The sequence below is a fragment of the Pan paniscus genome, chromosome 7, assembly GCF_029289425.2.
Source record: "Pan paniscus chromosome 7, NHGRI_mPanPan1-v2.0_pri, whole genome shotgun sequence".
Classification (NCBI taxonomy): domain Eukaryota; kingdom Metazoa; phylum Chordata; class Mammalia; order Primates; family Hominidae; genus Pan; species Pan paniscus.
In genome coordinates this window covers 69,681,242-69,696,832 of record NC_073256.2, presented here as the reverse complement: position 1 = coordinate 69,696,832, position 15,591 = coordinate 69,681,242, and the positions used below count along the sequence as shown (strand labels likewise).

Here is a 15,591-nt window from a genome sequence, read left to right as displayed (position 1 = left end):
TTTTTTTATGGCTGAATAGTACTTCATTGTGTATATGTACCACATTTTCTTCATCCAGTCATCTGTTGATGGACACATAGGTTACTTCCAAATCTTGGCTATTGGGAACAGTGCTACAACAAACATGGGAGTACAGATATCTCTTCAATATACTGATTTCCTTTCTTTTGGGTATATATCCCAAAAGATATATACCCAAATATAGTTAAAAGAAAGATACTTTCTTTTGAGTATATATCCAGTGGGATTGCTGGTTCATATGGTAGCTCAATTTTTAGTTATTTGAGGAACCTCCAAACTGTTCCCCATAGTAGTTGTACTAATTTACATTCCCACCAACAGTGTATGAGGGTTCTCTTTTCTCCACATCCTCACCAGCATTTGCTATTAACTGTCTTTTGAATAAAAACCATTTTAACTGGGGTGAGACGATATTTCATTGTAGTTTTGATTTGCATTTTGCTGGCGATCAGTGATGTTGGGCACCTTTTCATATGCCTGTTTGCCATTTTTATGTCATCTTTTCGGAAATGTCTATTCAGATCTTTGGCCCGTTTTTTTGTTGTTGTTGTTTGTTTTGAGACAGAGTCTTGCTCTTTCGCCAGGCTGGGGTGCAGTGGTGCAATCTTGGCTCACTGCAACCTCCGTCTCCCGAGTTCAAGTGATTCTCCTGCCTCAGCCTCCCAAGTAGCTGTGACTACAGGTGCGCACCACCATGCCCAGCTAATTTTTTAATCTGTAGTAGATACGGGGTTTCACCACGTTGGGCAGGATGGTCTTGATCACTTGACCTCGTAACCCACCCTCCTCGGTCTCCCAAAGTGCTGGGATTGCAGGCATGAACCACTGTGCCCGGCCTGGCCCATTTTTTGATCAGATTATTAGATTTTTTTCCTATAGAGTTGTTAAAGCTCCTTATATATTCTGGTTATTAATCCCTTGTCAGATGGGTAGTTTCCAAATATTTTCTCCCATTCTGTGGGTTGTCTCCTCACTTTGTTGATTGTATCCTTTGCTGTGCAGAAGCTTTTTAACTTGATGTGATCCCATTTGTCCATTTTTGCTTTGGTTGATATGCTTGTGGGGTATTTCTCAAGAAATTTTTGCCCAGACCAATGTCCTGGAGATTTTCCCCAATTTTTTCTCGTAGTAGTTTCATAGTTTGAGATCTTAGATTTAAGTGTTTATTGTGATTTGATTTTTGTATACAGCAAGAGATAGGGTCTAATTTTATTCTTCTGCATATGGATATCCAGTTTTCCCAGTACCATTTTTATTGAAGAGACTGTCTTTTCCCCAGTGTATGTTCTTGACACTTTGTCAAAAATGAATTCACTGTAGGTGTGTGTGTATAGATTTGTTTCTGGGTTCTCTATTCTGTTCCTTTAGTCTATGTGTCTGTTTTTATGCCAGTACCATGCAGTTTTGGTTACTATAGCTCTGTAGTATAATTTGAAGTAAAGTAATGTGATTCCTCTAGTTTTATTCTTTTTGCTTAGGGTAGCTTTGGCTACTCTGAGTCTTTTGTGATTCCATATAAATTTTAGGGGGCCAGGCACGGTGGCTCATGCCTGTAATCCTAGTACTTTGGGAGGCTGAGGCGGGCGGATCTCGAGTTCAGGAGATCGACCATCCTGGCTAACACGGTGAAACCTCGTCTCTACTAAAAATACAAAAAATTAGCCGGGCATGGTGGTGGGCGCCTGTAGTCCCAGCTACTTGGGAGGCTGAGGCAGGAGAATGGCATGAATCCAGTAGGCGGAGCTTGCAGTGAGCCAAGATCGCGCCACTGCACTCCAGCCTGGGTGACAGAGCGAGACTTTGTCTCAAAAAAAAAAAAAAAAAAAAATTAGGATTGTTTTTCTATTTCTGTGAAGATTGTCATTGGTATTTTCATAGAGATTGCATTGAATCTGTAGATTGCTTTGGGTGATTTGGGAAAAATATTCCATGGTCATGGATTAGAAGAATTCATGAACAATAACAATCAATATTGTTATTGGTTCTTCTTATCCATGACCATGGAATCTTTTTTCCATTTTTTGGTGTCCTCTTTCATCAGTGTTTTATAGTTTTCATTATAGAGACCGTTCACTTCTTTGTTTAATTCCTAGGTATTTAATTTTATGTGTGACTATCGGAAATTTTATTTTTTTAAAATTTCCTTTTCACATTGTTCTCCGTTGGCATATGAAAATACATTCTAATTTTGTATTTTAATGAAGTGCTTTGAATTTTTCACTCATTTCCACCTTAAAAGTAATTGCGCTTTTCTATTACTAATTTTTTCCTAATTTAAATTTTATCAGTGGGCTTAACTCTGAAAGTATTGCTGACTAACTTTCATGTTGTTTTTAGTAAAAGCTTTGATTGATCAAGAAGTGAAGAATGGCATTCCTTCTAACAGAATTATTTTGGGAGGGTTTTCTCAGGTAAGATAAAATTTGAGTGGAATGTCAGTACCATCAGTATACTTATCTAGAAGTCTGTGCATTAATCCTTTCTATAGAGTAGTCTTTTTTGATGTTATAGAATCTTGACTGATACACTTACCTTTGATGTTTAATTAAGTTTCAGTGTACTGGAACTAATTAATTTCTTCTTGAAAGAACTATAATACACATGTACACATGTAATTAAATTTCTAAGTTAACACAGTGTATCCTTTTAATTAATTAAAACTGATAACACAGGCATGAGTCCCCTCTATAGGAGGAGACTACTGATAGGAACAGTAAAGTGGAAGACAAGAGAATTTCTTCCCTTTACCTTCACGTATTACAGGTTTTAGGTATGAATATGTGGTGTTTGTTTTAGGCATTTTTCTTTGTCTCTGTACTTTTTCCCCTGCTTTCTGTACTCCCTCCACAGACATAGCTTCCTCATACGGACCTTTCTTTCATGGCTACTGCGGCATATAAGCTGTTTGCCATGGAACCAGTCCCCAGATGCTCTAACTTATCATCTGTAAATCTTCTAAGTTAGCAACTTAGTGTTTGGATTACCTTAATTAGGGAGATGTTTGGATTACCTTAATTAGGGAGATGTCAGAATTCTGAAATTATTTAGAAGATAGAATTCAGTAGAAAGATTTGTTGATACAATATAGTGAAAAGGTGTTACTGATTTGGTGTTTGTTGAAATTCACAGATAATGTATATTGTAATACACATTGTGACATAAACATAGGGACAGAAATTAATGATCCAGGCCAGGCGCGGTGGCTCACGCCTGTAATCCCAGCACTTTGGGAGGCCAAGGTGGGCGGATCACTTGAGGTCAGAAGTTCGAGACCAGCCCAGCCAACATGGTGAAACCCCGTCTCTACTAAAAATACAAAAATTAGCCGGGCATGGTGGTGCACGCCTCTGTAACTCCAGCTACTCCAGAGGCTGAGGCAGGAAAATCACTTGAACCCAGGAGCCAGAGGTTGCAGTGAGCCAAGATCGCACCACTATACTCCAGCCTGGGCAACAGAGCTGAGACTCTGTCTCAAAAATAATAATAATAATGATCCAGAATAACAAGTTCATGTGGGAGTCTGTATATTCGATATTCATTCATTACAGTATATAGAAACCAACTCAATACCTCAAGCAAGGAGTAAGCAGTGAGTCTGTGGCATCCTATCAAGGAAACTGAGGAGGAAAATGAGGCAAGGCCTCAGGAAGTAGCTAGGAATTGAAAAGCAGTTGGGCCTTGCTCACCATCTCTCATCTCTTGTTTCTTTGCTTGTCTGTTTCATTTACCTTTCCATAAACAATTGGCCATCTTGGCTTTTGCAGCCTATAGCTTTTCCAGCTCTTGAATTTACATGTTACAGGTGTAGCCACACAGAGAGTGACTGGTGGTCATCGAATCCCATTTCCACAGTGCCAGGAGAAAACATCACTGCCTGGGATGTGAAAGGCTCACGTGTACTCATGTGTTGCAGTAACCCATGGGCATGGTCAGAGTGATGGGGCTCCTGGATGCTGGCAGGAGTACAGCTTCCAGAATGCGGGATGTTGTGAGCTGGGTAGGCAGATACTCTGAAGGTGTCTGCTAAATAGTTATTATTATCTTAAATTCTCATTTAGAAAGTAATACCAATTTAAGGGCCAGGCACGGTGGCTCACACCTGTAATCCCAACACTTTGGGAGGCTGAGGCGGGTGGATCACCTGAGGTTGGGAGTTTGAGACCAGCCTAACCAACATGGAGAAACCCCATCTCTACCAAAAATACAAAATTAGCTGGGTGTGGTGGTGCATGCCTGTAATCCCAGCTACTCGGGAGGCTGAGGCAGGAGAATCGCTTGAACTCAGGAGGCGGAGGTTGTGGTGAGCCAAGATTGCACCATTACTCTCCAGCCTGGGCAACAAGATGGGCAACTCCATCTCAAAAAAAAAAAAAAAAAAAGTAATACCAATTTAAGACCAGATTGGATTTTATGCCTAAAACTCTGCAAAGGAGAAAATATAAATTCAGAATATTCGTAAGGCATGTTGTAAGTGCAGCAGTTTCCCATGGTACAAACTATGTCTCGTCGGAAAGGAAGTCTGTATGTTCTCTGGTGTAGAGAACCGCATCCTTTAGGACATGGTGGGGTGTGTTTGTATTTCCGCTATTTGCCCGATTTGATTTGACACCAGCCACCGAGTTTGATTTTTTTATGGATATCATTAGTAACAAGAAATTCCCTAAATTGCTGTGGGCAAGCGTGTGTGTTCCATTGACTTTCCCTGCTTGTCTTTTCAGGGAGGAGCTTTATCTTTATATACTGCCCTTACCATGCAGCAGAAACTGGCAGGTGTCACTGCACTCAGTTGCTGGCTTCCACTTCGGGCTTCCTTTCCACAGGTAACTTGGTTGATGCACTCAACATGAGATTACTGAGCTAAAGGTAGCTAGTAGATAATGTTGGAGATAAAGTCATCTTATTTTTTTTTTATTAATAAACTTTATTTTTTGGAGCAGTTTTAAATTCACAGCAAAACTGAGCAGAAGGTACAGAGTTACTATCTACCTCCTGTCCCCACACATGCACAGCCTCCCCACCATCAGCATCCCCACCTCCACAGCCATGTCTTTGCTGCAGTCAGTAATGCTGCACTGACACATCACCATCACCAAGTCCTCCACTTACAGCACTCATCCTTTTTTAAAAATAATTTTCTTAGACTTTTGTGATATATTACTAGGCCTTATTTCTGTACGCTATACTGTCTGTATTGTGGAGTACATAGAATGGAATTAGAAAGAAACCTTATTGTCACAAATCTTATATTAGAAGGATTTGATACATTTTAGGATATATATGAAAATTAGGACTCTTTTTAACATATGGAAATCATACTTATTTTTAGACCAGGTGCGGTGGCTCATGCCTGTAATCCCAGCACTTTGGGAGGCTGAGGCGGGTGGATCACCTCAGGTCAGGAGTTCAAGACCAGCCTGGCCAACATGGTGAAACCCCATAGCTACTAAAAATACAGAAATTAGCTGGGCATGGTGGTGCACACCTATAATCCCAGCTACTCAGGAGGCTGAGGCATGAGAATCACTTGAACCCAGGAGGTGGAAGTTGCAGTGAGCCACGATTGTGCCACTTCACTCCAGCCTGGGTAACAGAGCAAGACTGTCTTTGGGGGAAAAAAAAAAAAAAGACAGCTGAATAAAACAGCAACTCAAAATACTAAAACAACCAACCAAACAAACAAAAAAAAAGCTGAAAATATAAAGATGGATTAAAATATAATCTGCTTGGCTGGGTGCAGTGGCTCACGCCTGTAATCCCCGCACTTTCGGAGGCCAAGGCAGGTGGATCACAAGGTCAGGAGATTGAGACCATCCTGGGTAACACAGTGAAACCCTGTCTCTACTAAAAAATACAAAAAAATTAGCTGGGCATGGTGGCACATGCCTGTAATCCCAGCTACTTGGGAGGCTGAGGCAGGAGAATTGCTTGAACCTGGGAGGCAGAGGTTGCAGTGAGCTGAGATCACGCCACTGCACTCCAGCCTGGGCAACAGAGCAAGACTCCGTCTCAAAAAAACTAAACGAAACAAAAAAAGTATATATAATCTGCTTCAAGGAACTCATTCATTGGGAAGATACATATTATAATATGAGGCAAGGTGATCATACATCCTATAGAAGTCAAAGGGATGTGGTGAGTATATGGATGAAGGAATTTTATTTTTTTGGCCAAATATAACTTCTAATATGTTATATATATGCATATTTATGTACAATTTTAAATGCCTGGCATAGTGTCCTATACTTTTACAAAAATAATACTATTTCTTCTTTTGCTTTTTGCAGGGTCCTATCGGTGGTGCTAATAGAGATATTTCTATTCTCCAGTGCCATGGGGATTGTGACCCGTTGGTTCCCCTGATGTTTGGTTCTCTTACGGTTGAAAAACTAAAAACATTGGTGAATCCAGCCAATGTGACCTTTAAAACCTATGAAGGTATGATGCACAGTTCGTGTCAACAGGTAGGTGTCTAGAAGCAGTGATCAGCGCCATATTTGTAACTTTTTTCATGTGATATTTTCAAGAAAAGTAACATTTGAATGGGGATTTAAATGAGTTAATTCATATTGAGTCATAAGTTAGCAGTCATTAGATGAGTGTGTATTCAACTTAATTCAACAAATATTTACTGATTGGCTATTATACATAGCATTGTACATAATTCAAAGATGAATAATAAACATTCCCTTTCATTAAAATTTAAGATAACATTTAATAGAAAGATGCATGTCTAAGTAACTGTATGGATAGCAGAATGTGATATACATGGTATTAGAAGCTTTAAAAAGTGCCCTTGGAAAATAACAAAAGGTGCCCTGAAAAACTGAGAAGAGATTAATTTTATCTTAGGAGGCACTGAGACCATGATGAAACAGCTAGATTTTGAAAAACGGTGGGATTTGGATAGCAAATGTGCAGAGAAAGAACTATAGGACAGGAAAAGCAAGCCATTCAGTCTTAGGAAAAGCTGGGCGTGATAGGACAGAAGACATAGGGAACAGAGACTGTTTGTGCTGAGAAGGGACTTACTGGACTTACTCTCTAGGCAGCAGGAAGCTGTCAGTGTTTTTGGTTGAAGTGAGATGTGATCTGATCTACATTCTAGAGACAGGTGATCCAGTAGGATTTAGAGATTAATTATATGGGGTGTAGTAACCAAGGAAGTATCAAAAGGGCCTGAGATTTCTAGCTCTGATGCCATCATAAAAAGTAGGTGCAAGAAACAGTTTTAGAGTAAAGGAAGGAGATAATACTGAGTTTAATGTATTGAGATCGATGTGCCCCCACAGTATCAAAATAGGATATTGGAAATACTTGTCTGAAGTTCAAGCCTGGAAATGGAGATTTGAAATAATTACTAATATAATTGATCAACGAAGAATTATCTTGAGAAAGCATTATAAGAAAAAAAGCTCAGGGATAGAACTTTGGGGGACACATTACAGTTTAGCCTAATGAGAAAAGGAGTTAGGTGTTGAGAGTATGGGTGGAGAGAATTTCAGAGTGGGAAGGAGATGTGTAATGTGTTCCAGAGAAGGATTAAGGAGAAATAGGTTAGGAAGAAAGTACCCAATATTAAGCCACCTGTGACCTTGGATGTTTGGGTAGATAAAGCCAAAATGCAAAGGATTGTGTGATAGAGGCATTCTCAGAGGGATCATAGAATAGAATTAAGTCCTGAGATGTATAGTGCTTGCCTTAAAAGAGGAGAAAACCATTTTCAATCAAGATAGAAGAGGACAGGCCGGGTGAGGTGGCGGGCACCTGTGGTTCCAATTACTCTAGAGGCTGAGGCGAGAGGATCACTTGATCTCTAGAGGTTGCTGCTGCAGTGAGCCATGTTGGCACCCTGCACTCCAGCCTGAGTGACAGAGTGAGACCCTAAAAAAAAGAAAAAAAGAAAGGATGGATGAATATAAACAGGAGATGGAGAGAGAAGAGAGTGCTTGGGAGCTCATATTAGATGTGCTTATCTTTTCAGTCAAGTAGAAGGTGCGATCACTTGATAGAATGAAGGAGGCCGGAGGCCTGGATAGGTCTGGCGGCTTGAGAAGACCTAGAGTAAAAATTGATTCCTAGTGAGATAGTCACACTGACAGTTTTACAACCACTCAGCCTGGGTTAAATAATTTAGGGACGGAGAAAGAGGTGGTAATATGATTTATCCAGAAAGACAAGGGTGCCTGGGAACCTGAACCTAGGGTGTTCCCCTACTGATATAGAGTATTACAGTGTTGAATCCAGAAAAGAGAGGGCAGGGGAAGTCCTGGAACCCTTAATGTGTGCAAGAGGGACTGAAGGTCTCTAGAGCAGCTGTTTTCTTCATGGGCTTTGTATCACAAATACCCTGGAGCTTCATAAAAGCTCTATAGATGAGTCTACAACAACTCTGGGCTGAATGAGGAGGAGCAGAAAATGAGGAGAAGTAGGATAGTGGGAGGTGATCTCACAGGAAACTCTTTGGGACTTCAGAGTATTGTGAAATAGAACACTTTCATGCTGGGGCTCTTTTCTGAGTGACTAAATTACAAGGCTGAAAGTTAGCTGCATTGCTACTATTTGGCACTGTGAGGCTAAGTAAGGCCTTGAAATATAAGAGCTGATAGCAGGAAGTGAGTTTGAGGGAGGTGAGAAAACTGAGCCAAATGCAAGAGGCTAAGAGGAGAAAGTTTCTTCTATGATAAATCTTTGGTATATTAATGTTCATATCTTCCCAGGAACATCTTAGGTACATGCTCTCTATCAAATGGTTAGTTGTATGTAATTCTTTATGAAAGACACAACATAGTTAATGCTATGGATTTAGCGCATAATTCAGTTTGAAGAATGGTAGAAGCTCTGCTTTGTCACTCATACTTAGTTGTCAGTAATTGTTCACTTACTGAGACTTCTCAGTGTAGGCACCATCGCTTCTAAACTTCCCTGCTCCCCAGTGTCTTATATTGTTCCAGTATAGGAAGATGCAGAACTAGATACTGGATGGGAGCTGTCATTTCAGTGTACAATAATCATGATAGGAAATGTCCTGAAATTTCTGTTGGAGCCTCATTTCTCTTTTGTCTTATTTAATTATAGTAAAAATGTGATTTCACCTTTATGCATACCATAGATTTGATTAGTGGCGTTTTAGTGGGAATTTAATTTCTGACTTACATAACTACCTACCTATTAAATTACTTTATTCCAAACAGGAAATGATGGATGTCAAGCAATTCATTGATAAACTCCTACCTCCAATTGATTGACGTCACTAAGAGGCCTTGTGTAGAAGTACACCAGCATCATTGTAGTAGAGTATAAACCTTTTCCCATGCCCAGTCTTCAAATTTCTAATGTTTTGCAGTGTTAAAATGTTTTGCAAATACATGCCAATAACACAGATCAAATAATATCTCCTCATGAGAAATTTATGATCTTTTAAGTTTCTAGACATGTATTCTTATAAGACGACCCAGGATCTACTATATTAGAATAGATGAAGCAGGTAGCTTCTTTTTTCTCAAATGTAATTCAGCAAAATAATACAGTACTGCCACCAGATTTTTTATTACATCATTTGAAAATTAGCAGTATGCTTAATGAAAATTTGTTCAGGTATAAATGAGCAGTTAAGATATAAACAATTTATGCATGCTGTGACTTAGTCTATGGATTTATTCCAAAATTGCTTAGTCACCATGCAGTGTCTGTATTTTTATATGTGTGTTCATATATACATAATGATTATAATACATAATAAGAATGAGGTGGTATTACATTATTCCTAATAATAGGGATAATGCTGTTTATTGTCAAGAAAAAGTAAAATCGTTCCCTTCAATTAATGGCCCTTTTATTTTGGGACCAGGCTTTTATTTTCCCTGATATTATTTCTATTTAATACTCTTTTCTCTCAAGAAAAAAAAAAAGTTTGTTTTTTCTTTATTGTCCTTCATAGCAGACCAAGTATTGCCTCTCTGCAATAGACAGCTACTGTCAATACATACTGTAATTTGACATTCTGGGTCACAGATATAAGGTATTTAAAATCTATTTATGCTTTATAGAGAAACCAGACATTAAAACTTCATGCACTACTTATTTCGAATTACTGTACCTTATCCAAATTTACACCTAGCTATTAGGATCTTCATCCCAGGTAACAGGAATAATTCTGTGGTTTCATTTTTCTGTAAACAACTGAAAGAATAATTAGATCATATTCTAGTATGTTCTGAAATATCTTTAAGACTGATCTTAAAAACTAACTTCTAAGATGATTTCATCTTCTCATAGCATAGAGTTTACTTTGTACACATTTGAAACCAACTACTGTAGAAGATGAGGAATCTATTGTAATTTTTTGCTTTATTTTCATCTGCCAGTGGACTTATTTGAAATTTTCACTTTAGTCAAATTATTTTTTGTATTAGTTTTTCATGCAAACATAAAAATAGCAATCATTTTAAATTGTCAAAATTTCCAGATTACTGGTAAAAATTATTTGAAAACAAACTTACGGGTAATAAAGGCTAGTCAGAACCCTATACCATAAAGTGTAGTTACCATACAGATTAATATGTAGCAAAAATGTATGCTTGATATTTCTCAACTGTGTTAATTTTTCTGCTGTATTCCAGCTGACCAAAACAATATTAAGAATGCATCTTTATAAATGGGTGCTAATTGATAATGGAAATAATTTAGTAATGGACTATACAGGATGTTAATAATGAAGCCATATGTTTATGTCTGGATTTAAAAATTTTAAACAATCATTTACTATGTCATTTTTCTTTACCTTGAAGAACATAAACTGTTATTTCACTTCTACAAATCAGCAAGATATTATTTATGGCAAGAAATATTCCATTGAAATATTGTGCTGTAACATGGGAAAATGTAAATGTTTTTCATGGTTTCTATCAATGTGAAATAAAATTTAATTCTGACTTTTCTGTGACTTTGAGTATTTTAATATTTGGAATGTTAACATTTGGAATGAATGTCTATAATGCAATGGAGGAAAATAACAATGTACTTAAAAGAATATATATTCAGAGAGAGAAATTTTGATGATGGTGTGGTTGACTTAGAATGGAACCAGGCATAAGAAATAATCTCATGTTATTCAGTTTTAATTGGCTAAAAAAAAATTTCCCAAATTTGGTTTTCAATGTTTCTACCTATTTAAGAAGTTTTATTTGGTGTTTATCTTTTTCTTTTGTCTTTTTCTTAACTCTTTTTAAATTTTATTTTATTTTATTTTATTTTATTTTTTTGAGACAGAGTCCTATTCTGTCACCCAGGCTGGGGTGCAGTGGTGCGATCTCGGCTCACTGCAACCTCTGCCTCCCGGGTTCAAGTGATTCTCCTGCCTCAGCCTCCTAAGTAGCTGGGATTACAGGAGCCCACCACCATGCCCAGCTAATTTTTGTATTTTTAGTAGAGACAGGGTTTTGCCACGTTGGCCAAGCTGGTCTCCAACTCCTGACCTCAGGTGATCCACCCGCTTCAGCCTCCCAAAGTGCTGGGATTATAGGCGTGAGCCACTGTGCCCGGTCTTTTTCTTTAATGTAGTATTCACTGGGTTTTTTAAACTAGTGTCATAAGTCAGTTATCCAAGTAGTTTTTCTCCTTTATTTCAACACTGACTTCTGACTTTTCCGAATATAGGAATTCCTTCTGTTCTGTTAAGCAGTCCTTCGCTTTCTGCTTTTGGATACTTAAGTGACCACCTCACTTTTTTGTGATGCGGCTTGTTCAATTTTTGGATAGTTCTCGTGGTAAGAAAATTCTGGACCAAATATGTTGTCTCTAACTTCAGTTCGTTTTATAAAATGTTCATCTTTCACATCAGCACTGTATTTCATATGATAATCTTTAGTTCATGATCCTTTTAAAAATAATTTTGTTAACTACTAAATGCGGTCAGAGCTTGGTACTGACTGTTATGATCTAATTACCAATGGGTAACAATAGTTGTATCTATATGTAAATAGTTGGGTGATTTGCCTACTGTTGCAGCCACTCTTACTGCTGCATTTTGAAAGTATAGTTTTAAACCCTCTTAACAAGTACCATTTTATTTTGTAGAAATTACTAAAACATGAAAATGTAATTATTTAATATATGCTGGGCACTATACTAAGCATTTTATATCCTTTAAGCATATAGTCCTCTGATCAACCATCTTGATTTTACAGAAGAGGAAACTCTAGAGAGGGAAACTATTTACTTAGGATTCCAGAGCTATTAATGTGCAAGAGCCAGGATTCAAATTCATGTGCCTAACTTCATGGTCTTTACAACCTTGCTCTGTGCCCCAGTGGGGTAATTTAAATGCTTTGAAACACACAAATGATGTGTATTTCATATAATACAGGACACATGGAAATGCTGAGTAGAACTATGATACAAATCAGCTCACCATAAAGTACAATCTCCAGTGGCCAGAGAGAACTAAAAGGGAACTAAAAACCCGCATGACACAGTTAACTTTGGGGCTTAAGATGAGATAAGGTATGTAAGTAATTCACCCTTATTTTTTTTATTTTAAAATGTTTCTGTAGAGATGGGGTCTTGCTATGTTGCCCAGGATGGTCTCGAACTCCTTGGCTCAAGTGATCTCACTGCAGCGTCCCAAAGTGCTGGGATTACAAACAGCCACCATGCCCAGCCAAGCCAGGACCCTTTTAAGGGCAGTGCACATAGGTGAACTAGGAAAAAAAAAATCTGGCCCCTTCCACCCCGTCACCCCCCAGCATAGGGAAGTGGAGGGAAACTTGCCTGTTTTGGTCTGGGCAGTGGACTGGGAGAGATGAAATCATCCCTCAAAACTTTTTCACCAGGAGTTTGTGTTCATGTGCATTTTGATTTTCAAGGTATATACCATTTATGTGGTCTGTCAACACACGAAGTTAAATATTAACGTCAAGAATCTCCCTGGACTGGCTTTACTCTCAGGCACCTGGAAGAAGCAAACAAATACTTTATGAAGACCGACAGCCTCAGAATTTAAATTCTGAGGTTGCATAAATTTAACCTTGTCAAAAATGAGCTCAGAGCCCCCACATTTCAAATCATAAGAGGGAATGGTTTACCTACAGCTGAATACCAGGTGACCCGAAAGATAAAAGGAAGGCTGGGCACGGTGGCTCCCTCACACCTGTAATACCGGCACTTTGGGAGGCTGAGGCGAGTGGATCAGTTGAAGGTAGGAGTTAGAGACCAGCCTGGTCAACATGGTAAAACCCCATCTCTACTAAAAATGCAAAAATTAGCTGGGCATGGTGGCGTGCACCTGTAATCCCAGCTACTTGGGATGCTGAGGCAAGACAATCACTTGAACCTGGGAGGTGGAGGTTGCAGTGAGCCAAGATCATGCCACTGCACTCCAGCCTGGGTGACAGCAAGACTGTCTCAAAAAAGCGGAAGAATAAGTGAAAAAGAGTAACAGTATAAAATGCAGATTTGAGGCCGGGTGTGGTGGCTCACACCTGTAATCCCAGCACTTTGAGAGGCCAAGGAGGGTGGATCCCTTGAGGTCAGGAGTTCGAGACCAGCCTAACCAAGGTGGTGAAACCCCGTCTCTACCAAAAATATGAAATTAGCCGGGAGTGATAGCACATGCCTGTAATCCCAGCTACTTGGGAGGCTGAGGCAGGTGAATTGCTTGAACCCAGGAGGCTGTAGTGAACCGATTTTGCACCATTGCACTACAGCCTGGGCAACAAAAGTAAACTTTACCTAAAAAATAAATAGGGTCAGGTGCGGTGGCTCATGCCTGTTTTCCCAGCACTTTGGGAGGCTGAGGCAGGTGGATCATGAGATCAGGAGTTCAAGACCAGCCTGGCCAGTATGGTGAAACCCCATCTCTACTAAAAATACAAAAATTAGCCAGGTGTGGTGGTGCACGCCTGTAGTCCCAGCTACTCAGGAGGCTGAGGCAGGAGAATCATTTGAATCCGGGAGGCGGAGGTTGCAGTGAGCTGAGATCACACCACTGACTCCAGCCTGGGCGACAGAGCGAGACTCCGTCTCAAAAATAAAAAATGCAGATTTGAAAAAAGGTTCAAAAAATGAAAAACAGCCTTTTCAAATGAAAATTTTCATCTAGGAGTGATGGCGCTTGCCAGTAATCCCAGCTATTCCAGAGGTCAAGCTGGAAGGATCCCTTGAGCCGAGTGCGAGGCTGCATTGAACTATTACCACACCACTGCACTCCAGCCTGGGCAACAGAGTGAGACCTCATCTCTGGACAAGTGTTATTTGTGACAGCACAATGTTTGATGCAACCCAAAGTTGAATGAAAGTGGACCAGCTAAATAAACCATGAACATTTACACAATGGAATGTTAGGCAGCTATTAAAAAATAAGGTGCACTGAATTCGTTAGGAAAGGATTTAGGTTATCGGATGAAAAAAATGTAAAAAACTGAAAGGGGTGGAGGAAATAAGACCATATACTTGACTTGGCTAGAATTTGCATTTAAAAAAACACTGAAAGGACATTTGAAGAGTGTAATAAAAGTAGTTATATCTATGGAGCGTGAATAGGGAAGGAATGAAGTGAATAAGGATAGGAGTGGGAGAGAGGAATCCTGCCTTTGGGATACATTGTTTATTCTAACAGATTTAAAAATCTGAATACATAACAAAATTCACCATTTTAACTACTTTTACCTGTATGCTTCAGTAGCATTAAGTACATTCACATTATGCAACCATCACCACCATTCATCTCAAGAACTTCATCTTTCCAAACTGAACCCTGTACCCACGCTTTAGATTTTAAATTGTGTTAACCTGTGACCTATAAACAAGATTCAATGGCCAGGTGCGGTGGCTCACGCCTGTAATCCCAGCACTTTAGGAGACCGAGGTGGGCAGATCACGAGGTCAGGAGTTCGAGACTATCTTGGCCAATATGGTGAAACCCCATCTCTACTAAAAATACAAAAATTAGCTGGGCGTGGTGGCATGCGCTGGTAATCTCAGCTACTCAGGAGGCTGAGGCAGGAGAATCACATGAATCCTGGGGGCAGAGGTTGCAGTAAGCCAAGATTGTGCCACTGCACTCCAGCCTGGGCAACCAAATGAGACTCTGTAAAAAAAAGGAAAAAGAAAAAAGATTCAATGGATGAGTTAAACTATATTAGAGACAACAGATTTTAAAGGTAGTTCTGAGGAATTTACTCAAGCGCAGCAAACAAGGGAGGGTAAGAGACTACAAAAATAAAGTAAAAAGGTCCAATACAGGCTTTAATAGAAGTTGCAGAAGGAGAGAACAGAATGGAGAGAACTATAAAATGGCTGATGTTTGCAGGGTGCGGTGGGTCACGCCTGTAATCCCAGCACTTTGGGAGGCCGAGGTGGGCAGATCACGAGGTCAGGAGTTCGAGACTATCTTGGCCAGTGTGTTGAAACCCCATCTCTACTAAAAATACAAAAATTAGCTGGGCGTGGTGGCGCCTGCCTGTAGTCCCAACCACTCGGGGGGCTGAGGCAGAAGAATCGCTTGACCCCAGGAGGCAGAGGCTGCAGTGAGCTGAGATCCGCGCCACTGCACTCCAGCTTGGGCGACAGAGT

General features: G+C 39.6%; 1 protein-coding gene across 5 annotated transcripts in view; it reads left to right on the top strand.

Moving 5' to 3' along the window:
* Nucleotides 1-10,952, top strand: part of LYPLA1 (lysophospholipase 1) — a 54,966-nt gene extending 44,014 nt beyond the window's left edge. For all 5 annotated transcript variants that reach the window (XM_034966099.3, XM_034966098.3, XM_034966101.3 and 2 more), the window contains 4 exons: nucleotides 2,359-2,432; nucleotides 4,740-4,841; nucleotides 6,306-6,482; nucleotides 9,213-10,952. In XM_034966099.3, the coding sequence (XP_034821990.1) occupies nucleotides 2,359-2,432; nucleotides 4,740-4,841; nucleotides 6,306-6,482; nucleotides 9,213-9,266 (407 nt within the window). In that variant the 3' untranslated portion in view covers nucleotides 9,267-10,952. The remainder of the gene's footprint in view (nucleotides 1-2,358; nucleotides 2,433-4,739; nucleotides 4,842-6,305; nucleotides 6,483-9,212) is intronic.
* The last annotated feature ends 4,639 nt before the right edge of the window (nucleotides 10,953-15,591 follow it).